The sequence below is a fragment of the Pinus tabuliformis genome, chromosome X (genome assembly GCF_031772625.1).
Source record: "Pinus tabuliformis cultivar Carrire ecotype Pingquan chromosome X, CPIR1, whole genome shotgun sequence".
Classification (NCBI taxonomy): domain Eukaryota; kingdom Viridiplantae; phylum Streptophyta; class Pinopsida; order Pinales; family Pinaceae; genus Pinus; species Pinus tabuliformis.
In genome coordinates, this window is record NC_142308.1 from 379,378,484 (window position 1) to 379,402,172 (window position 23,689).

The window sequence follows — 23,689 nt, forward strand, 5'->3', positions numbered from 1 at the left end:
TATTCTTTGAAGATTTTAAAGATGTAGAATAACACTAGTTCATTTTGGGAAAAAAATTATGAAGAGTTTATTTAATATACAATTGTCAATAGAAGCTTATTTTTTTTATAACCTTTCATTTTTTAAGTGTTAAATGAATATATTCCCTTCCAAATTAAATTAAGAGCCGTCCTTCAGATTTGATCACTGTGACCTTTTTAAAAGAAAACACATACATTTACCTATTGGGCCCATTCACGCTGTATTTTTTGTACTGAAAAAAGGATACATGCTTTTAACCCTGAGGCCTACTCAATCTGTATTTTTCATATATTTCTTTAAACTAAATCTGAAATTTAACATTTAGACTCGAGGCGGTAGCGTCTTTAACCTCTATGCATTTAGGCAACCGGCATCTCGACAACGACACTCTCAAGTCGAGGCGGTAGCGTCTTTAACCTTTGTATGCATTTAGGCAACCGGCATCTCGACAACGACACTCTCAGCCGTAGGCGGCGGGCGACTCCACCTCGATTCTGCATCCCGCACCTCGCCTTCTTGCAACGCCACCGCAGCGCCACCATTCGCACCATTTTTCTCGTCGCTCTCGCAATAGGCGCTTCTCCTGCAAATGGGACAGACGGAGTGCCTGGAGAGCCACGCGTCGGCGCACTGCACATGGAAGGCATGTCTGCATACCGGGATCACGCGGCACCGTTGCCCGCTTTGGAAAGCCTCCAGGCATATCACGCACTCGGCGTTGCCACACCCCGATGGGCGCTCGTCTCCTTCTTCTCCTTCGTGGAATTCGACGGTGGGTAGCCGCTGGAGGTCAGCCTCCGTAAGGCCCTGCCGCTTGGGAAGCTTGGTGCTATCCTCTAATGGCAGTTGCCGTCGCCTCTCGTGCAAAGATTCGTTCGAGACCAGCCACAAGTACGCCACCACCACCACCACCCCGATGGTCGCGGAGAGAATCAGCAGCGCAACCACCACCGCCAAAACTATTATCCCTATCATTGCTCTCCTCCCAGAAATTTTCTGTATTCACATTCGTCGTACAAAATGACAGAAGAGAAAAGAAAAAAAAGAAGGCTCTGAGATGGGAGTTCAATTATTATTAATACTGCTTCAAAGCAAGGGAGACAACCCGAGGAATCCCCACCCCGCACGCAACATGACGTAGTGATGACATAAAATGTCCGATATTTACAATCGCTGATTTGCCACGTTCTCGATGTCTATAGTTATTAGAATTACTATTTAATAAATTCAAAATTAATAGATTATTATTATTTATTCACTACACTTAATATAAAAGTAAAAGAAACTTATATGTTTCATCATCGTTATTTAGGAATTAACATTGTAATTTGCACTGACAAAATATTTAATTCCTATCTTAACTTGATAGTTCAAATTTTTTATCCTTATCGAGTGGAAAGAAATCAACTTTAAGATTTTTTGATAAAAGATTTAGCCTTCACCCTACCGACAAGTTTAAAAATTTAATCCTTATAAAAAACTTGATAAATAGTGAGTTAAAAAGTCGATTTATAGTACTTTCATAAACCTTGTGAAAAAAGATATTTAGTCTTCACCTTATCGAAATATAATCCTTATCGAAATTTGAGAAATAGTAAGTTAAAAAGTTGATTTATGGTACTTACAATGTGATAAAAAGTAAGGCTATTAAGATGAAATATTTGGGGAGTAGAGATTTCATATATTGGTACAGGAACAGATCTTTTGGTCCTTTACAAAGGTCGGTCATCTAGAGGAGCTTCCAAAAGATTCTACATTTCTTCTTCAAGAATTTAGTATGGAAATTTCAAATAAGAAACAACATTCTCATCGGCATTGACTCTATCATGGGTGTAGAGGTGGAGTCCCCTTTCCCTCAACAACTTCTAAATTTCCTTCATCAAAAAGGTTTATTTCTCTGGGCACAAGTCATAAAAGTTTGGCAGGGAGCAATTCCTAGATGGAAATCTGCTATGGAGCTGGGTCTCAACAATATATTGGCTGCTCAATGGGATAAGGCTATCTGGGATATGAAACATGCTGGGATATTCAGATCAGAGGAAAATGACAGTATGGTTTGGTGGGATAAAAGAGGCAGGACCAATGTTTTGGTCAGAGAGATATATCTCTCCTTAATTGAAGATCAGCATGAGTTTTCCCGGAAAATATTTCCAAATACTTTCTGGAAAGCCGGTTGTCCATTAAAAATTACACTTTTTTCTTGGTTAGTATTTCATAATAAAAACCTCACTTGGCCAAATCTTCAAAAAAGGAACTGGCACGGCCCAACTATCTGCTCAATTTGTCCATTCGAGACAGAAGACAATATGCACATGTTTCTAATCTGTCCTCTCACACAGAACCTATGGAAGGAGCTGGCTACATACTTTGGATTTTTTGTCATTCCTCACTTCTCCATTATGGATGCTTTCGAATGGTGGGGTGCCCAGAAAATCATATGGTGGCCTATTCCACTTATTGTCTGCTGGTTCGTTTGGAAATGGCGGAACAAAAAGCTCTTTCAAAACTGCAGGGAGGATTTCAAGCACTTAATCAACAAAATCATCCCCTTTTATCTCTTTATCCTCCCATATATGCCCCAGAATTTGAAGCCACATGCTAATGCAGACGTCCTTCCTCAGCATATCTTTCCACGGGCTCATTTTGACAAAACTGCAAAAGATGGTCGATGTGCCTGTGGTTTTTACATATGCATTGTTGAGGACCAGCATTATTCTATCTACTGGAACGGAGGTCGTGGGACTAACAACAAAGCTGAGGCCATGGCTCTACATGGTCTTCTCATCTTCTGCTCATTTTTGGATACTGACCCTATTCAAATCTTCAGGGACTCCAAGATCATCATTGAGCATGTTTCCGGAAAACAGTATATTAAAAATGACAATCTATCTGGATGGTTGCACAGGATTTCAACATTGTGGAAGCCTTCACTCTTTCCTATCTCTCATATCAAGCGTTCTCAAAATGAGGTGGCGGATGAGCTTTCAAAGAAAGGCTTGCAATCACAATGCGGTGTGTGGCACCTGAACATCACTGTAGAATCCAACACATACTTTATTCATCCTTTTGCTATGCAGGATATATAGATCCTGCATACTTAATCAACAAAATCATCCCCATTTATCTCTCTATCATCCCATATATCCCCCAGAATTTGAAGCCACATGCTAATGTAGACGTCCTTCCTCAGCATATCTTTCCGCGGGCTCATTTTGACAGAGCTGCAAAAGATGGTCGATGTGCCTGTGGTTTTTACATATGCATTGTTGAGGACCAGCATTATTCTATCTACTGAAACGGAGGCCGTGGGACTAACAACAAAGCTGAGGCCATGGCTCTACATGGTCTTCTCATCTTCTGCTCTTTTTTGGATACTGGCCCTATTCAAATCTTCAGGGACTCCAAGATCATCATTGAGCATGTTTCCGAAAAACAGTCTATTAAAAATGACAATCTATCTAGATGGTTGCATAGGATTTCAACATTGTGGAAGCCTTCACACTTTCTTATCTCTCATATCAAGCGTTCTCAAAACGAGGTGGGAGATGAGCTTTCAAAGAAAGGCTTGCAATCACAATGCGGTGTGTGGCACCTGAACATCACTGTAGAATCCAACACATACTTTATTCATCCTTTCTCTATGCATGATATATAGATCCGTAACTATCCTGGTATGTTTCATGATCCCGTTCACTAAATACTATCATATGACCAGGTACTATGTTTTTTTTTACTTTTTACCTCTCTGCATTAGAATCATACATTTCATATTGTCTTCATTTTTGATCTATCATCATACATGCGGGCAATGAATCTGAAAGAAAGAATCTGTTAGATGTATAGCTCCAACTATTTCTCTTCTGGCCGGATATATTGCCATTTTCTCCATAATGTATATGCTTTTCCACTATTTTTAATATAATCAATATACAACTTTTTCTTCTGAAAAAAAAAGTAAGTTAAAAAGTTGATTCATGGTACATACAATATGATTATTGATAAATTTCATGAAAATCAATGTATTTGGTTTTATTGTGAACAACACCTTCAACCCCATGTCCACATACAAGTTTAATGGAACATTCAAAATGTTTCGTGGTGAACTCCACTCCATTGTGTTTCAACGAAGTCATTTTAATAGAAGAGACATCATAATTCCACAAATGTTAGGTAGCTTTTCCTATCCTTTTAAATCCAATAGTTGAAGGGGATTGATAGCGCACTCCTCCAATTATAAGGTTTTTTTTTAACTCTCCAAACTCTATTTGGATGGTGCCTTGATTGCGCATTCCATCATGGCCTCAACTCACTCATGTTATCTTTGTTTTCTAGTTGAAGAGCTCCATTGTCTTCACAAAAGGTTAAATAAATGTGAAGATAAATTTGAATAAGCGTGGGAGGTTGACTTCATCTGAGTTGGTTCTAGAGTAAGGCTAGATATTTTAGAATTTGAGGGTAGAGAAATGAATTTTCTTTCTATGATGATACACAGTGTCACTTTTAACAACTTGAAGCTTGGGAAGCAAACACTTAGTCTATGTCTCTCAAAACTCTCATAATTAGTTTTTTGTCTCTCAAAACTCTGATAATTAGTTTTTTTTTCCAAGTGAAACTCTAATGATTAGTTATGGGGTGTAATTGAACATTTAAGATGGCTTCTAAGATATTAAAGAATTGAAACTTTGGTTTAGCTCTTCATCCACTATTTTCCCAAAAGAAAAATGCACCCCTTATGTTGTTAAAAAATACAATCTTGACCACTCTACGTGCACTAAAAGTGATAGAAAATACTTACCTATAACCTTAATTATTTAGTTTCTAAAATATTTATATGATATACAATTTTATTTTCATTTTAGAAAAATTAGATAACGAATATGCTTTCCAAATTTTATTGTGAACACCTACTTTATAATATTAATATGCTACTATAAACTTTGGAAGCATTGTGTAACAAGCTTCAAACAAAGCTCTTCTAAATCTTGGAAACATGAAACATTATATGCAATGGATTCTAAATAGCCATTTTTGTATTTCATTATATGTCCCTAGAAAACAATTTTAATATAATATATTAACCATTCATGTTTAAAAAAATAATGTATACACGTGTTGAACAAATAAGACATAATACTTTGTCTCGTACACCTTATTCATTAAGATTCCAAAAGGGACATAAATGGGGCTAAATGTTTATTGAATGGGGTAAATGTATATATAATAGGGGTTGGCTTAATAAAGGGACCACATTTGGATTGATTGAGAATACAAATCTCGGAAACATTATATGCAATGGACTGTGAATAACCATTTTTGTACTTCATTACATCACTCTAGAAAACAAATTTTAATATAATATATTAACCATTCATGTTGAAAAAAATAATGTATACAGATGTTGAAAAATAAGACATAACACTTTGTCTCGTACACCTTATTCATTAAGATTTGGTTGATGGTGTTGGACCCCCAAACATTCGAGGGGATCCCCCCGGTAAGATGTCCCAACTAGATATCAGACCGTTTGGAGTAGAAGTCCCAGCAGTGGGTGGTAATGTAGTGCCTTGACCGCAGTAGCGCGCAAGGATAAGTATGATGGCTTTGGGTGGAAACAAGTGTGTGACCTAGCAATGAGTGTAATAGATGAAGAGGAACATTTGGGAGCCAAACCCAAACGTAAATGGCCAAAGTTGACATAGATAGGGGGTTAAATTCTAGAAACCATGGTTGAAAGGAAAGCCCAACGCAACTCCAAAACCAAGGTCCAAGATCAGAGACCTTTTGTTGATCCTCTAGATTTTTAAAATATACTATAAAGAAACCTTTTGAGCAGAAAAATAAATCTAGACATCCAGGTGTAATAGATGAAGAGGAAAATTTGGGAACCAAACCCAAACATAAATTGCCAAAGTGGCATAGATAGGGGGTTAAATTCTAGAAACCATGGTTGAAAGGAAAACCCAAAGCGACCCCAAAACCAAGGTCCAAGGTCAGAGACCTTTTGTTGATCATCTAGATTTTTAAAATATACTACAAAGAAACCTTTTGAGAAAAAAAACAAATCTATGTTCAGGGATCAGGCGTGATGCACCTAATCCTGAAGCGGAAATGTTGAAGGCAAAAACCCATTGAATCACTAAATAACATGTTGCATATAGTCAACATTGAGAAAGTTGGGTTGATCATTTGCCATTTTAATAAATGGGATATTAAGTCTACCTATCCACAAGGAAGGCTATCCCTAAAAACTCTTTGTGAGACTAATGCAAGACCCCTGGCTTTAAGGCTTCTTTAAAATATTTGGCTTAAGAGAAAGAGGAGGCACCCTTCCTTTAGGAACACCTCTCAATCTTGAAGCTAAGAAGATTAATGCATCCTTGAGTATGTCGTAATCACAAAGCATATTCCTATCCTGAATCTGTTGACCCTCATAAAGGAGGTGCATAAAGATAAAGGGGATTCCAGTGCGTTCTTAAACACTGGCTGCAAGGGAAGAAACCAGATTGGGAGCTAGTATCTCTAAACATAAAGTTGGGCCTCACAAATACCAAGAAGTTCAATAAATTTGAATCAATGGCCTTAGCTTGGGGAAGGAGGAACCCAACTGCAATCCAAAACTATCTTTTGCTCATGAGAATTGAATGTAGAATGGGTCTACACCAGATCGACTAAGAGAGGGCCTTAAGCCATGACGATCACAACTATACCAACGACAAATGATGGCTCGAGGGTCACAACAAGAGAGTGAGGGGAGGCCTCGATGGCGATGACTGAATCCTTGGTAGAGACTAGTTTGACACTTGATGTAGGAGGACTAGGGTTGGATGTGACAGTGGCAACAACACCAGCTACAAAGATATGAACGGACACCTTAGGATTGGCCATCCTAGTAGTGGATGAAATTCAACATATTGTTCTAATTTAAAATAATGAAAAAATGTATTTTTTATTTGAAATTGATAAAATTTATATATCGTTTAAATTTACATATTATAAATATAGAATATCTTTCAAAATATAAGGTTTTTTCTGATGTAAGGAAATAGGTTAAAACTAAAGACTTGCATCCCATAAGAATAAATATTAAATTAAATAATAATGATGAATCAACCTACATTTGTGGATAGTAGTAGTGTGGTAATTGTCCCTAAGATTTGACAAATAAATTATGATGAATTTTCTCACCGTAAAAAAAAAATTACGACAAAATACTTTATCCATTGAAAATTAAAATAGAAAAAATATATTTACTCAACCAAAATTATAATAAAAAAATTATATGCCAGGGCCGAAACAAATAAAAAATATAGGATGCTTACATTCTTTAAGAAAAAGGTGAATACGTGAATAGTATGTTTAGACTGTGTTTACTTAAAGGCGCAGTGGAGTTTCACTGTAAATTCCTGGACAAAGTTCAACCGTTGCGTATCGGAATCAACGCACGAAAATTACGACAAAGTCTCCATAATCTACACACGAAAATTACAACAACGCCGTGAAAGTTTAGAAACAAATTACACGTGGAAAATTAGAAAACATAAAAAGTGTGGCATGTTTTAAGCGGTTGTGGAAAGAGGAAACATTCAACCTTAAAAACACCTTAAGCTTAATAATAAAATGTTTTTTTTGCTATAATGTTATTGGTTGATTTATTTGTACGGTAGTGAAATAATAAATCCAGACATAAACATTAAAACACCTAAAAAATTAATATAGACGGATTAAATTAAATTAAATTACCGTAGTTTAATCATCTTGTTTTTTGTTTTGAAAATTATGGAAATTTTGATAAGATTTTGATAAAATCTTACTGCAAGATTTTTTGAAAAAAATTTAGTCTGATTCCAACCACTTTTGAATGTTCGGGCAATTCCTCCCCCTTCCATAAAGGACACCAATTAAATAGTAGCTTTATTTTAAATTATTATACATCAACCACATATGTATTATGTATTTAGTCTTGCTTTTACTGTGTATTAATTTGTTCTTGATAAAAAAATTGTGTGACTTATCCATAATTTAATACTGGGAATTCAATTTTTGTTATTTTATTATTATTATTTAAATTTATTTATTTATAAGGTGATTGGTTAAGGTTTTATTATGGGTTGTTTAATAACTTGCATTTCTATTAATTAATATTTTTAGTTTTATTTCATTTTTATTTAACTTTTTGTTTTTTTTCCTTTTTTCTATTATTTTTATTTTCATAAATTATAGTTTTTTTTTTTTTTTTAAGGTGACTTATTATTATATTAAAAACACACACACACATATATAAACAATATTAGTTAATAATATTTCTTAATTTTTGGTGATGACATTCAACATTACAAGATTTTATTAGTTGTTTTATTTTTATGACTAAACCTTTGTCTTTATTTTTTTTTAGTTTAATTAAGTTATGTTTAAGCTAAGCCACAGGTATTAGCTATTGTGTAGCCCTAGTTATTATTAGTAAATATATATAAAAAATATATGTGTTAAATATATACATTTTAAAAAATATGTAACAACATGTTTAACCATAAATATTTACTCCCCACTTTATCATATAAATTCTTAACTTATAAAGAGTTTTTGATACAATATCATGGTTTATTAATACCACTTGTCCAATTGATATGACATTTTTTTAATTAATTAATTCGAGATAAATTAACTAAAAAAACATAACTAATTTGGAAATAAATCTTAACATTTTTCTTCTTTTTTTTCGAAGAAAAAGCGAACTTTTTATTAAGGAAATAAAAAGTTACATTTCATATGCTTCATCATCTCTGATTGTACTATAAAACTGCTTTTGTTTTCCCAATAAAAACATCCTGCCTTTTGCAGGATACCAGCTGTTCTTTGAAAGGAAAGCTGCTAATCTGTTTTACCTTCATTTCTGTCCAGTCAAAAACCATGACTTCCCTTACTAAAAAGGGCTGAAAATCCATCATAATAACAGGTCTCCTCATAGAGAGGAAAACAACCCTTACAAACAGAGTATATTGTGTAAACTGCCATATAAACATTCAAGTAAAGGTCTATGATATTTTGATTTTCAAAAAAAAATTAAAAGCTTTGTAGGAACGCTGCAAAAATAATCTAAAAGACTAGTCATGGGGCGGCTGATCCGATCTGCTGATTTGTCCCTGATTTTCTTCTATAATTTGCCAGTTGCCCAGATTCTGCTGCAAACCTTCCTTAGAAAGTTTGTTAGCTGAATCGTTCTGGTCCCTAAAAATATGACATAAAGAGAAAGTGTTAAATGAAGATTTCAATACCTGAATTTTCTCCAACAAAGGTTTTAAGATTTGGTTTTTGCATGTGCTATGTCCATTGACCCATCTGATAACATTTAATGAGTCTCCAAAGATCTGAATTGTGTGGGTGTTCCTTTGGATGAGCCAATAGAGGAGAAGTTTCAAAGCGAACATTTCTGCATAATTATTTGAACCGGTCCCTAATCCGACTGAGGCTTTGAGGAAGTGATTTGTATTTTCATAGATGACTAATCCTACTCCTGCTCTATTATTTTGCGAAGCTCCGTCGAAATAAGCCCAGGGAACTCCCTCTTTTATTTGAACTTCTGTGTCTTGTCTTTGAGGTTGGTTCTCCTCTGCTTCAGGAATACTAGAATAAATAGAAACACTTTGGATTGCTATGGCTGTCACTGGGATTTCCTTGTCCTAGAAAATACTCCTGTTTCTTGCAATCCATACCCCCCAGCTGATGATCAGAGGTAGATTACGCATGTTCCCATTAGGATATTGTTGCCACCACTTTGTCCATACCTCTAGCAGATTATCACCTGCCCATTCAACCTTTTTATTTAGTAAATTTCCTGCCTCTCCCCATATCTTGATAGTTTCTGTGCACTTTAGGAACAGGTGATTTATGGTTTCAACTTCAGATTTGCAAAGGGTGCATCTCCCAGGCCCATGCATATATCTTGACTGCAGTATGTCCCAAGTTGGGATTTTACTTTTTAGTATGCACCAAAATAAAAGTTTTGACTTGGGTGGACTTTTGAGTTTCCATAATTGTTTCGGCCACCATTCAGGAGTTCCCCATCCTTTCTTGGACATGAGGAATTTGTAACTGCTTTTTGAAGAATATTCCTCCGAGTCTGCATGCGCCCAGATTAACTCGTCCTGGCTGTCTTTCAGTCTGACATTGGATCTGGAAAGTTCCTGTGTATAGGTTCTCCACTCATTCCTCCATCTTTGCTCTAGTTCTAGGTCTTCTTCATTTTTCCAAGCTTGTCCCCAAAAGGTTGATTGTCCAATTTTATCCACTTGATTTAAGAAAAGTATGCCTTTGTTCTCTAAGTGTTGGACTAACCCAGGGGATAGGGCATAGTTTTCATTGCATCCAACCCATGGATCCTTCCCTATCTTCAAGTTCCTTCCATTCCCAATCTTCCATGCCAATCCTTGTTCTATCACTTTGAATGACTCCACAGTGGCTTTCCATATCACCGAGACATTCTTTTTACTCTTTGCTGGGTTTCTAATCCATTCTTCTAAAGGAACCGGGTCTATATATTTCCTTTTGACCACTCTCGTCCATAGATTTTCCATATTTATAAGTCTCCACCCTGATTTGGCTGCCAATGTGAGACTGAAATCAGGAAGGCTTTTTATCCCCCATCCTCCCTAGTCTTTTGGCCTTGCCACTTTCTCCCAGGCAACCCATGGGAGAACCGCATTCTCTTTAGAACCAGCCCATAGAAATCTGCTGCAAATTCTCCTAATTTTCTCCAAGACTCCCTTAGGAACCCATGTTAATGCAGCCCAATAGACTAGAATGGCCAGCAGCACGGATTTGATTAGGGTCAGCCTCCCTGCTCTGGAGAGCCATTTATAGCTCCAATGAGATATTTTAGCTTCGATTTTTGCGATCAACCAATTCCAGTCCTCTTTCTTGTACGCATTCGGCTTCAACCAGACCCTAGATACTTGAAGGGGGATTCCATGTTGCATGTATCATAAGGGAAAAGAGAATTGATCTGAGCTTTTTCTTGTCTTTTTAGACCTTCCACTATAATCTATGATTTCCTGGAGTTAGTCTGCATTCCAGTTGCTTTCAGGAAAAGATCAAGTATGTTTTTTAGTTCCTTTATTTCATTAGAGGCACCATTTGTAAAAACCAAAATGTCATCTACAAAAAGAAGGTGAGATATATTCATGTTTACAGCAGCTTCTATACCTTTTACCTTACCTTCCCTTTTGGCCTTTTGGATCAGCTGGCTTAATCCTTCTGCAACTAGAAGAAATAACAGGGGGGACAGGGGGCAACCTTGCCTCAAACCCCTCTGTCCTTTAAAGAAAGGAGTGGCTGTGCCATTGATGAGGATTGCATAGCTTACGTTTGTGATACACCCCATAATCCAACTGATAAAATCCACTTTGAAGCCTATATGAGTTAAGAGCAAACAGATATATATCCAATTAATCCTATCATATGCTTTTGATAAGTCTATTTTTATGACAGCACCCTTCTTGTTTTTCTGCTTTCTTTACGCTGTGAAGTACCTCCTGTGCCACACCTATAGCTTCGTGTATTTGCCGACCATTCAAAAAACCAAATTGTTCAGGTGAAATATGCCTAGACAAAATTGGTTTGATTCTGAGGGCAATCACTTTTGCAATTATTCTGTATATATTGTTGCATAATGAAATAGGCCTAAAGTCCTCAAAGGTTTCAGGAGCTTCCTTCTTTGGGATGAGAGCTATAAAAGTTGCATTGAAGGGACTGTAAATCTCTCCTTTCTTTCTGGATTCCTCTACTACTTCAGTTATTTCTTCTCCTATCAGCTCGAAAAAATGAAGAAAGATCTCAACGGTCTAGCCATCCGGCCCGGGACTCTTCTCTTTTGCCATAGATTTAATGTCACTTTCCACTTCCTCCTTTGTTACAGGGACCATTACTTCCTCCGCTTCTTCCTCCTCCACATACCTGGGGAAACATTGCGCTGTTTTGATAACCTCAGCGATGCTGGCCTCACCTTGGTCTGCAAATAAGGTTTGGAAATGGCTTTGCCCTAGAGCTGACAAAGATTCAAACGTCTTAGCCTCCCTTCCCTCATCATTTTTTAGGTTCTAGATGGTATTTGCGCTCTTCCTCCCTTTTTCATAGTTGTGGAAAAAACTCGTGTTTTCATCCCCTGCTTTTAGCCAGATTGCTCTACTCTTGAGCCTCCACTCCTCTTTTGCCAACATAATTTGATTTTTGAGTTTCTCCAGGGATAGGATTCTCTCTTTTGATTCATGCGTCGCATAGCCGTCCTCCTCTACGCTCTCTAGCTTTTGAAGTTCCTCATTGATCCTAGTTATTTCCTCCATCTGCTTAGCCTTCCTGTCCTTTGCCCATGTGCTTGTTGCTTTCTTTAGTATTTTAAGGTTTTCCATGAACAAGAACCCTTTATCCTCTGTGGTTCTTCTGTCTGGGTGTATCCATGTTTCTTTGAAAAGTTTATTATAAGAGACTTCTTGCAGCCAAGATGCATTAAACTTGAAGGGTGCTGGTTGCTTTGGGGGGGTCTTAGAGAGTTCAAGGTATATTGGAAAATGATCAGAAGGCCCCCCTCTTTGACCCATTGCCTAAAGAATGGGATCATGGAAGAGAGATCCTCGTTTATAAGAAAACGGTCCAGTCTTTTCGCCACTCTTGCTTCTCCAACTCTTCTATTCCTCCAGGTCAGCTTTAGCTTGATGAGGTTAACATCTAACAGATTGTTTGCTATTAGAAGGTTCTGGAAAAAATCTGTTAGTGAATCCTCCCTTGCCGTTGGACCCCAAGCCTTCGCTCTTCCTAAAGAGAAGTTAAGGTCTCCACCCAGCACCGTGAATTTGCTCTTCACTAACGAATTTGCCATCAATTCGTTCCAAAAGGGCATCCTTCCCTAGCATGGTCCATATATGTTAAGAATTGTTAGGGGAAATTTGAATTCTGGAGATTGACATTCCATTCCCATCGCCTGTTTCATTCCCCACTGGTTCCTTATCTTGATTCTCCCTTCTCTGTAACCTACAACCAGCCCTCCAGAATGACCGACTAAGTCCATGGTCGAAAATTTCCAACCTGGAAGGAGGGCATTTAGCATCGACTCAACTTCTACTCCATTCCCCAGAGTCTCCTGGAGTAGAAGGACATCCGCCTTGGATTTCATAACCATCTCCCTAAGAGCCAATTTTTTGGGTTTACTGGCTAAACCCCTACAGTTCCATGATGATATCATCATTTTAAAACAGTTTCAGGGCCCTGCATTTCTCTAAGTGCCCCAGTAATTGACTGTTGCTTCCCGTCTGCCACATCATGTTTTGCTTTAACCTGGGCCATGGAAAGGTTTGATTTCCTTCCCCTTTTTTTCCTAGTCTGGCTCTGAGGGATGGATAGCTCTATGCCGCCCACCGAGGTTAAGGGATCAGGTTTATTATCCCGAGATCTGAGGTTATAAGGGCATATGGGATGAGGGGCCATGGGAGATGGTTCAGGACAGCACCCATCACAATTCAGATCTAAGGAAGGAATAGCGGCAGAGATAATTTCTATACAATTTTCCACATTGATACCGTCAGATTTTACATTTTTATCTTTATTAACGGGTAAGGAGTTTTTTGAAAGAGATTCAGGAACCAGACATTCATCTTTATTGTCTGAATTAAAAAAAGGGGGATTTTTAGGATCTAAACTCGTACCCTTTGAGTCCTCGCCATTGTTGGGATTTTGAATCGATGCTGCTTCCTCGACGGTTCCCAGGTCTGTTTACTGCTTCTAGGCTCAATGCCTTCTTCTTCCATTTTGCTCGGAGGAACTTGGATTGATGCGATCGAAGTCTTCCTCCCCTGCTGAGGGTCCAACTCCATATCCTCTCTCGTCTGATTCACTGAAATCACCTTTTCCCGACGAGGCTGGTTCTGACTGTTTTCTTTCTCCAAGTGTGCCACCGTCCTCTGAAATCTTCTCCATCTCCTGCCCAAGGGGCATTCCTTGGCCAGATGCCCATAGACATGGCATCTATGGCAGCGGAAAGGCAAGTATTCATAATCCAGAATGTGTTCGAAGACGTAATCTTTATACTGGAGATTAATCTTCTCTGCTGACCCTCCGCTTGGATTTAGGCTGACTAGAATCCGAGCCATTGCCCTATTTTGAGTTTCCAGAAATGACATATCTGCCTCCAAAAAAGTTCCCAACCTGTTCCCAATTACTTTGAAAACCGACTCGACCCAAAGGAAAGATGGTAACCCTGGTGCCCTTACCCAAACCGGGAAAAAATCCATTTTCTCATGAATTGCGTCGAACAGAGGGCTCCATTTCTTAAACAGAACCTGAATGTTTCCGAAGGCCCAATTCCTCTTGACAACCCAATCTGCTGCCTCTTTGTGCTCAAGATGCACCATAAACCATCCTTTGGCTAGAGTCGAAACCCTGAAATCTCTGATGAGTTCGGACTGCCAGTTCTGCTCCCCCCATGATTGGATGAAATTGGATGTGAATTTTTTCCCCCTTGCCCTGCCAACCAAAGTGCATTCTGCCACCTCCAGGGCCTCTTCTATCTGCACGTCCATTCCCAGTACCATATTCCCTCCTAACTCCTGAGATTTGATCGTTCTCTGTTTTTTTCTTTTCCCCCCTTTATTCTTTGTTACTGTGTCAGTTTCTCTTAATTCCTCATTTTCCTCGTTCCTTCCTTGAAGTTCCGGTCCGGAGATCAGGGGGAGTGGTCTTGGCTCAGGTGTGGCCAATACCGAATTGCTAATAGATAAAATAAAGGGCTCTGATAGGGGTTGATTCATTACCTGTGTCCCCTGTTCTATTCCGTCAGGGTTTCCCCATAGGTCCTGAAGTCCTTCGGAGCCGAGTTCCTTCCACCCGTCTATCTTCTTGGTTCTGTCCAGTCCTTTGGCGACAGAAGCTCTAGTAACTGGTGCGATCCTTCCCAAGCCCCCTTCTAGACTTTGCCCTACATTCCATCCAAGGTTTACTATGTCCTCTAATCCTCCAGAGAGAATCGGACCAAAGGGCGCGAGTTTCCCCTTGCTACCATGGAAGGGTTTATGGAATCCTGCATGTAGATCTTCCTTGCTCTGCCTTTTGATATGCTGCAAACCCCTTTTACCCTGATGAACAGCTACAGTCCCCTCCAATTCCTTAGATGACTGTAAGAGGGATTGGTTTAATCTTAGCGGTTCCGGAGAAAGCGGAGTAGAACTTAGGGTTTTAACCGTTCCGAAATAACGTTCGATATTCTGTGCAGTAGGGTCTTTCCCCCAGACCGAAAGTATGTCCTCCATTGCAGGATCTAGGTCAATGAGCTCGTCGGAGTTAACCATGGTTACGGGCGCGGTTCACAGGATGCTTGTTGGCTGTTACCTTCGATGAAAAATCGCTGCCAGCATGGTTCCTGTTGCCTTCCTCCCTTGGTAAACCCTTGATGTTTTACTGCTGCCAGGTAGCACCCAGGAGTCTGTCTCGCGCTGACCCCCAACCTCCACCTGCCGTTTCCCTATCGCTGACCACCGGGATAACGGAAAACCTTCGCCTCGTTCTGTTTTCTTTACCTGATGGGCCCTAGGCCTCAGCCCTACAGGCCCTAGGTCCAGCCTATGCACCTGCGACCGAACCCTCGTTTCCCTCTGTCGCCATCGATCCAAATAAATCTTAACCTAATAATCGTTGATAATTAAATTAAAATTTTGGAAAATCTATTCTGAAATAAATATGCCAATGTAATTATTTTATTAAAAAAATTTAAATATTTTTATGGTTTATTTTTAAAAATATAATATTATTAATTTTCTTAATTATGCAGAGAGGTGTATCATATAGCTGAGTATGAGGGCTATGTGTAAGTATATCACATCTCCAATAAATAAATAAACTTCTTTAAACAAATTAATGTGTTCGTAAACAAAAATCTTCCAATAATAATGTCCCTTTTTATGAGAGGTTCTTCAGCGTAAATCACATAGAATCATTTGTCGACGCATTTCGAACCAACTAGTGTGGTTCATCATCAGGACAAGTTGAAGAAACAGATCCAGCTTAGCATGTTAAATAGTTTGAGCAGAGTCTCCAACAGCTAATTCAACGAACGACTAATTTTGACTTTGGGACCAGTGTCAAATTATTAATATTACTATTATTTATTTATTTATTTATTATTAATATTATTATTCATTTTTAATAAATAAAATAAATCTAATTGGTGTTAATGGTTAGTTAAAAAATTAATTAATTAATTAATTTAAAGATAATAATAGGTTGTTAATAAAAGTTAGTTAGAATTAATAAAAATATAGGAACGAGGTAACTTAAAAAATAAAAATAATTGGAACGAGGTAATAAAAATAAAAATACATAAATAAATAAATAAATAAATAAATAAAATAATAAAATAAATTAGTTAATTAATAAAAATTAACCAATATATATATGTATATGTATATGTATATGTATATGTATATATATATAAACAAATAATAATAATAATAGTAAGTAACAAGAAAATATTATCAAGTTAAAATAGTTAATTAATAAAAATCATAATCCTTCAATTAGGAAGAGAGGGCTGGGATCCAGCAGCTGCTTATCTTCCATCCGTCCTCTCTATTGGGATTGTTCGGTCTTTTCTCAATTTCAAGGGCTTCCCTAAATTTTCGGTGATGGAATTGCGAAACCCTAGCGATAACACTCGCCTCCTCTATGCAGACATGATGATTGGTACTCTCTGCATGCTCAGCTAAAGCGGAAGACTTGGTTCTCCTATGCCTGAGGTCAGCCGCATGCTCACTGATCCTTTGACTAATGGAGCGACCAATCTCACCAATATAGGGTGCCCCACAGGAACAAGGAATAATATAAACCCCTTTCATGTCCTTAGGGTCGATAGGATCCTTCACAGATCTGAGGGATTTACGGATGGTGTTGAGGGGTCTAAAGGTCGAGGGGACATTATGCCTCTTAAGAATCCTAGCAATCTTATCTGTGGTCCCCTGTACATAAGGAAGATGGACACCTGGGACCCGCTCTTTCGGTTCTCTTTTAGCCAATGAATTTTTGGCAGCTTTGAGGAAAGCTTTCCGACCCAGGTACTTGCTGTAACCATTCTCAACAAAAACATTAAGGAGGTGGGATTTCTCTTTCTCAAAGCTTTTTTCATCAGAGATCCTAAGGGCCCGAGTAGCTAGGGTGTTAAGAACACCCAACTTCTGGGCCGGGAAATGGTGGGAATTGGCATGAAGATACTGCTCTGTATGTGTTTTCTTTCGAAACACTTGGTGGGAGAGGGAACCATCACTATTCTTAGAAATAAGAATATCAAGGAATGGGAGGCAACCATTGACTTCCTGTTCTTTGGTGAACTTAATGGCTGACGATTGACAGTTGAGATGATCAAAGAAGAGATCCAATTCCTCTTGGCCATGAGACCAGATGACATTAGTGTCATCTACATATCTCTTCCAAAGCTTTGGCAGGAAGCGTGCCGAGCTAAGGGCCTTGGATTCAAAATCTTCCATAAAAAGATTAGCAACCACAGGGGAAAGGGGGGAGCCCATGGCAACACCACAGGTTTTCTCGAAGAACTCTCCTTCAAAACTAAAGAAGGTGGAAGTTAGGCAGATCTCCACTAAACGAGCAGTATCAGGATCAGTTAGGCGGTTGACCACCTCCATAGCCTCATTTATAGGGATGCAGGTGTACAGGGAAACAACATCAAAACTAACAAGGATGTCCTCGGGGTCAAGCTTATAATCTCGGTGACAGTGCTGTATGTAGCTCCTCCTCAGGGCGCGGGGATGGTTCACCGTCACCCCCTCCATGTTCTTCCCCACTGGTTATCTCTAATCCGGCTACCAAAACTGGTCTTGAGTCATCCAAGCAGGTGATTGATGGTTTGGCTCTAGTCGTGGCTGATAAATCTGTTCATGAGCCATCCGATCAACTGGGTGATGACTTGGCTCCCGTCATTGGATCTGCCCCTCAGTTCTCTGATCAGCAGATTGGTGACTTGGCTCCGCTCATTAATACAACCCGCCCAGGTGATAGCGCAGTCCTCCCCCTTTCTCATTTCAACTCGTTTCGCTGTGATTTTCATAATAATTTTAATTATAATTATAAATATAATAATGGGAGTGATTATAAAGATAGGAATTGTAATAAAAACATCAACAGATATAACAATGACTTTAAGTTTGATAATCAGGATATTAATGATTATAAAAATAATAATGGGAATGACTATAATTATAAAGATAGGAATTATAATAAAAACATCAACAAGTTTGATAATGACTTTAAGCATGATAATAATTATAATAACGATTTTATCAGTTATAATATTAGTAATAATGATATTTATAATAACAATAATAATAATTATAACTATAATAATTATAATAATAACAATATTAATAATAATATTAATATTAATAATTATTGTTATAATAATGATATTAATAACAATAATAATAATAGTAATAATTATATTAATAATGAGTTGGATGGTTCTACAGATGGTAACTTTAGGGGTAGAATAAATTGTAATATAAATAATAAGGTTATTAATTTGTCCAGTTTTTCTTTTCCCCCTGCTGTGTTTAATGTTTTAAGTAAGGGGTTAAATTTTGCCTTAGCCCCTAAGAAGATTCCCGTGGAGGATATTATTTGTGACATAGAGTTTGGGATTAAGGGTTTACCTGATAATATTAAAAACACTATCAGGCAGGATTGTGCAATAATCTTGAGGAAGGAAAAGCCCCCTAAGAGCAACCTTAGCAAGGAGGAATTGGTAGCTCTTAGATCCTTAAACCATAACAATGATATCGTTGTTCTGAAAGCCGACAAAGGTGGGGCTACTGTCATTCTCAACAAAGTCGATTACCGCAGTAAGATGTTGGATCATCTTCATAACAGTGGAAGCTATAAAAAGCTTCCCAAAAACCCTTTAAAGAAGATTTCTAAGAATGTGGCGCTTGCCATTAAATCTTGTAAATCTTTGTGTGACTTGCACCATAAGCTCATTGAGAGCAGTCCCATGACTCCTAGGATTTATGGACTTCCTAAGATCCACAAAGAAGGAGCTCCCCTTAGGCCCATTGTCAACACCATTGGTGGGCCTACCTATCTTCTTGCTAAGTTCCTTGCCTTCAAGCTTAAGCCCTTAGTTGGCCGTACAGAGTCCTTCGTCAAAGACTTTGCTTCCTTTATTAAGGAGCTCAAGGACGTTAAGCTTGACCCCGAGGACATCCTTGTTAGTTTTGATGTTGTTTCCCTGTACACCTGCATCCCTATAAATGAGGCTATGGAGGTGGTCAACCGCCTAACTGATCCTGATACTGCTCGTTTAGTGGAGATCTCCCTAACCTCCACCTTCTTTTGTTTTGAAGGAGAGTTCTTCGAGAAAATCTGTGGTGTTGCCATGGGCTCCCCCATTTCCCCTGTGGTTGCTCATATTTTTATGGAAGATTTTGAATCCAAGGCCCTTAGCTCGGCACGCTTCTTGCCAAAGCTTTGGAAGAGATATGTAGATGACACTAATGTCATCTGGTCTCATGGCCAAGAGGAATTGGATCTCTTCTTTGATCATCTCAACTGTCAATCGTCAGCCATTAAGTTCACCAAAGAACAGGAAGTCAATGGTTGCCTCCCGTTCCTTGATATTCTTATTTCTAAGAATAGTGATGGTTCCCTCTCCCACCAAGTGTTTCGAAAGAAAACACATACAGAGCAGTATCTTCATGCCAATTCCCACCATTTCCCGGCCCAGAAGTTGGGTGTTCTTAACACCCTAGCTACTCAGGCCCTTAGGATCTCTGATGAAAAAAGCTTTGAGAAAGAGAAATCCCACCTCCTTAATGTTTTTGTTGAGAATGGTTACAGCAAGTACCTGGGTCGGAAAGCTTTCCTCAAAGCTGCCAAAAATTCATTGGCTAAAAGAGAACCGAAAGAGCGGGTCCCAGGTGTCCATCGTCCTTATGTACAGGGGACCACGGATAAGATTGCTAGGATTCTTAAGAGGCATAATGTCCCCTCGACCTTTGGACCCCTCAACACCATCCGTAAATCCCTCAGATCTGTGAAGGATCCTATCGACCCTAAGGACATGAAAGGGGTTTATATTATTCCTTGTTCCTGTGGGGCACCCTATATTAGTGAGACTGGTCGCTCCATTAGTCAAAGGATTAGTGAGCATGCGGCTGACCTCAGGCATAGGAGAACCAAGTCTTCCGCTTTAACTGAGCATGCAGAGAGTACCAATCATCATGTCTGCATAGAGGAGGCGAGTGTTATCGCTAGGGTTTCGCAATTCCATCACCGAAAATTTAGGGAAGCCCTTGAAATTGAGAAAAGACCGAACAATCTCAATAGAGAGGACGGATGGAAGATAAGCAGCTTCTGGATCCCAGTCCTCTCTTCCTAATTGAAGGATTATGATTTTTATTAATTAACTATTTTAACTTGATAATATTTTCTTGTTACTTATTATTATTATTATTATTATATATATATATATATATATATATATATATATATATATATATATATATATATATATATATATATATATATATATATATATATATATATATTTTTTTTTTTTTTTTTGGTTTTTTTTATTAATTAACTAATTTATTTTATTATTTTATTTATTTATTTTAGTACCTTTTATAACCAGTTTCTTTAATTTACATACATTAATATTTATTTATTTATTTATTTATTTTTATTTTTATTACCTCGTTCCAATTATTTTTATTTTTTAAGTTACCTCGTTCCTATATTTTTATTAATTCTAACTAACTTTTATTAACAACCTATTATTATCTTTAAATAAATAAATAAATAAATTTTTTAACTAACCATTAACACCAATTAGATTTATTTTATTTATTAAAAATTAATAATAATAATAATAATAAATAAATAAATAAATAATAGTAATATTAATAATTTGACCCTGGTCCCAAAGTCAAAATTAGCCGTTCATCGAATTAACTGTTGGAGACTCTGCTCAGACTATTTAACATGCTAAGCTGATCTGTTTCTTCAACTTGTCCTGACGATGAACCACACTAGTTGGTTCGAAACGCGTCGACAAATGATATTCTATGTGATTTACGCTGAAGAATCTCTCATAAATTGATATGGATCACAGAAGCCTCAATTCAATAATGTCCCTTTCCTTTCTTTTAACAATACAGATGTGAAGACAATCTCTTTACTCACAACAGGCAACAGGCATAGTTGCAGCTTGATGCACTTGCAACATGAAGTCTCTTTGGATGAAATTTGCACTAGTCTTGTTAGTGGTGTCTTCGACTCATGATTATGGTTAAGCTAGGGTTGTGATATTTCTCACCAAAATAAAAATTCTATAAACATGTTTAGCTTACTTGATTCCACTATGATTTGGTCTAAAAAATGGAGAATGGTACATGGACACCTGCAAGTAGGAATGGATACAATCTCTTTCATGCAGTTTCTCGCTACACAACCTAGGTTGCCAATCCATTCCGTGCCTTATTTTTTGTGTACATTCTTATAGCTTTTCATATTGTATCATTACAAATAAGTCTACAATATTAAGAATGTCAGTCTCTTAATTTTTTCACCACAACCATTGCAGCTAATAAGATGACCATTATGTTATTTTGTTTCAATTGCAGAAGCATCATGGATTGTTATTCTTTTAACTTTTGATTACACAAGAATATGGAACCTAAGGTCAGAAATATGGGCACACCAATACCAGAGTCAAAAAAACACGTGTGAGAGTGAGGTCTCATGTGTGATCGCTGAGAGATGAATTTAATATTCTTCACAATTCTTTGCTTTGTGGGAAGGCTAGAGGCCGCCCACGTATCCCTACGTAGAGATTTTAAGAATCTGCAAGTGAGTGTGAAAGCTAATATGAAATGGAGTTTATCTATGGTTGCAATAAAATGGAGGGCATCACCACTTTGTGTCTATCTCGGGTCGGATAACTTCTTTTCAAAAATTATCATGGAATGCCTAGATATAAACTCCACATGAAAAAGCTAAGATAAATCAAAATTTATAAATATTGCAACTTATTATAGTTTAGATGCAATTGTTACAATGCCTTCGCTTCACTGTTTGATGAGATGGTGATGAAAATGTATTGTCTAAACATAGGAACAATATAATACAATTAGCTAGTGTCAATTTGATATTACTTTGGTGAAAGTATGGAATTGGGTTACACTTTTTGCCGAAAGAGGGCATGTTTGGGAGGAAAAATAATGGCTCGATCGAGCCATTTAAGAGCTAGATCGAGCCTTTTTTAAGTGCTTGATCGAGCTCCTTAGGCGCCTAAAAGGAAGCTCAATCGAGGGTTAAAAACTAATTCTTGATCGAGCTATATGCTCGATCTAGCTTTAGGACTCGATCAAGCTTTAAGGCCCGATCGGTCATTAAGGCTTGATCGATCAAACCCTTTTTTTAATATATACCACTCCCAAAGTCTACATGCAACATTTGCACAGACTCAAGCGGGAGTTTGAGAGTAGATCGACTGAGATTATTGGAGCTCAAATCAATCTTTCCAACCACCCAACTAACATCCCGAAGGCTCAAACGAAGGTAGGTGCTCTATCTTTGTTTCTCTTATTTAATTTTTTTCGTAAAATGTAACAAATTAATTTAAAAAAACAATCAAGTATAAAACCTTGAAAATTAATCAATTAAAAAAAACAACCATACAAAAAGTAGGAAAACCACAAAAAAAACCTTCAAAAAAACTTAGAAAATCATAAAACCAACCAAGACAACCATAAAAAGAAAACCCTTCAAAACACTTAGAAAACCATAAAAACCAACCTAGAAAACCATAAAAAAAACCCTTCAAAACAACCTAGAAAATACTTAGAGACCACAAAAAAAGTATAATTTATGTTTTAAATTTGTTTCTTGATTGCAATGTTTTGTGTATTAAATGCATATTTTCTAATTTTGAATTGTAAAAACGTTTTTTTCTAATTAATTTAGGTTTTAAAGTTTTTCTTTAATAATTTTGTAAAATAAATTTTCAATTTTTTTTTTTTATATTTATATTTAAAATGGATTTTAAATTTCTAGAAAATTTGACTGAAAATATACCCCAAAAAACTCCAAAACAAAAAACAAAAAAACTATAACCAATAAATAAGAAGCTTGAAATTGACATGATGAATATAACGGCTCATAATAAACCTCTATTTATAAAATAAGAAATTTTACTTTATTTCATTATTTTAAATTTAAATTAATTTATATTTTAAATATTTTTTAATAATAAATATAATAATAAAATATTAATATTTAAACTTCAAAATCTAAAATTATATATATATATATATATATATATATATATATAAATAAAAAACTAAAAACTATATAACTTCATCTCACTGTATATAATTATAACAGTTTACATTTTATACATATATAACATATAACTATATTTAACTATAATATATAGCTATATATAAAATATATAATATAACATAATTATATATATATATATATATATATATATATAAGCTAGATAAAGATATCAATAATTCTTGGAATGGTTGAATAATTTCTAAATTTATTAATCATGGAGGAACTTATCATGGAACTTATTAATATAAACAATGTACTCCATAAGTAAAATATTTCAATGTCA

The 23,689-nt window shown here is 36.8% G+C and overlaps 1 protein-coding gene across 1 annotated transcript; it reads right to left on the minus strand.

Annotated features, from left to right (window-relative positions):
- Positions 1 to 322: 322 nt before the first annotated feature.
- Positions 323 to 1,050, minus strand: LOC149140116 (RING-H2 finger protein ATL14-like). The gene has a single exon (XM_089450076.1). The coding sequence runs from the start codon at positions 994 to 996 to the stop codon at positions 451 to 453; it is 546 nt and encodes a 181-aa protein (XP_089306202.1). The 5' UTR covers positions 997 to 1,050; the 3' UTR covers positions 323 to 450.
- Between the last annotated feature and the right edge of the window lie 22,639 nt (positions 1,051 to 23,689).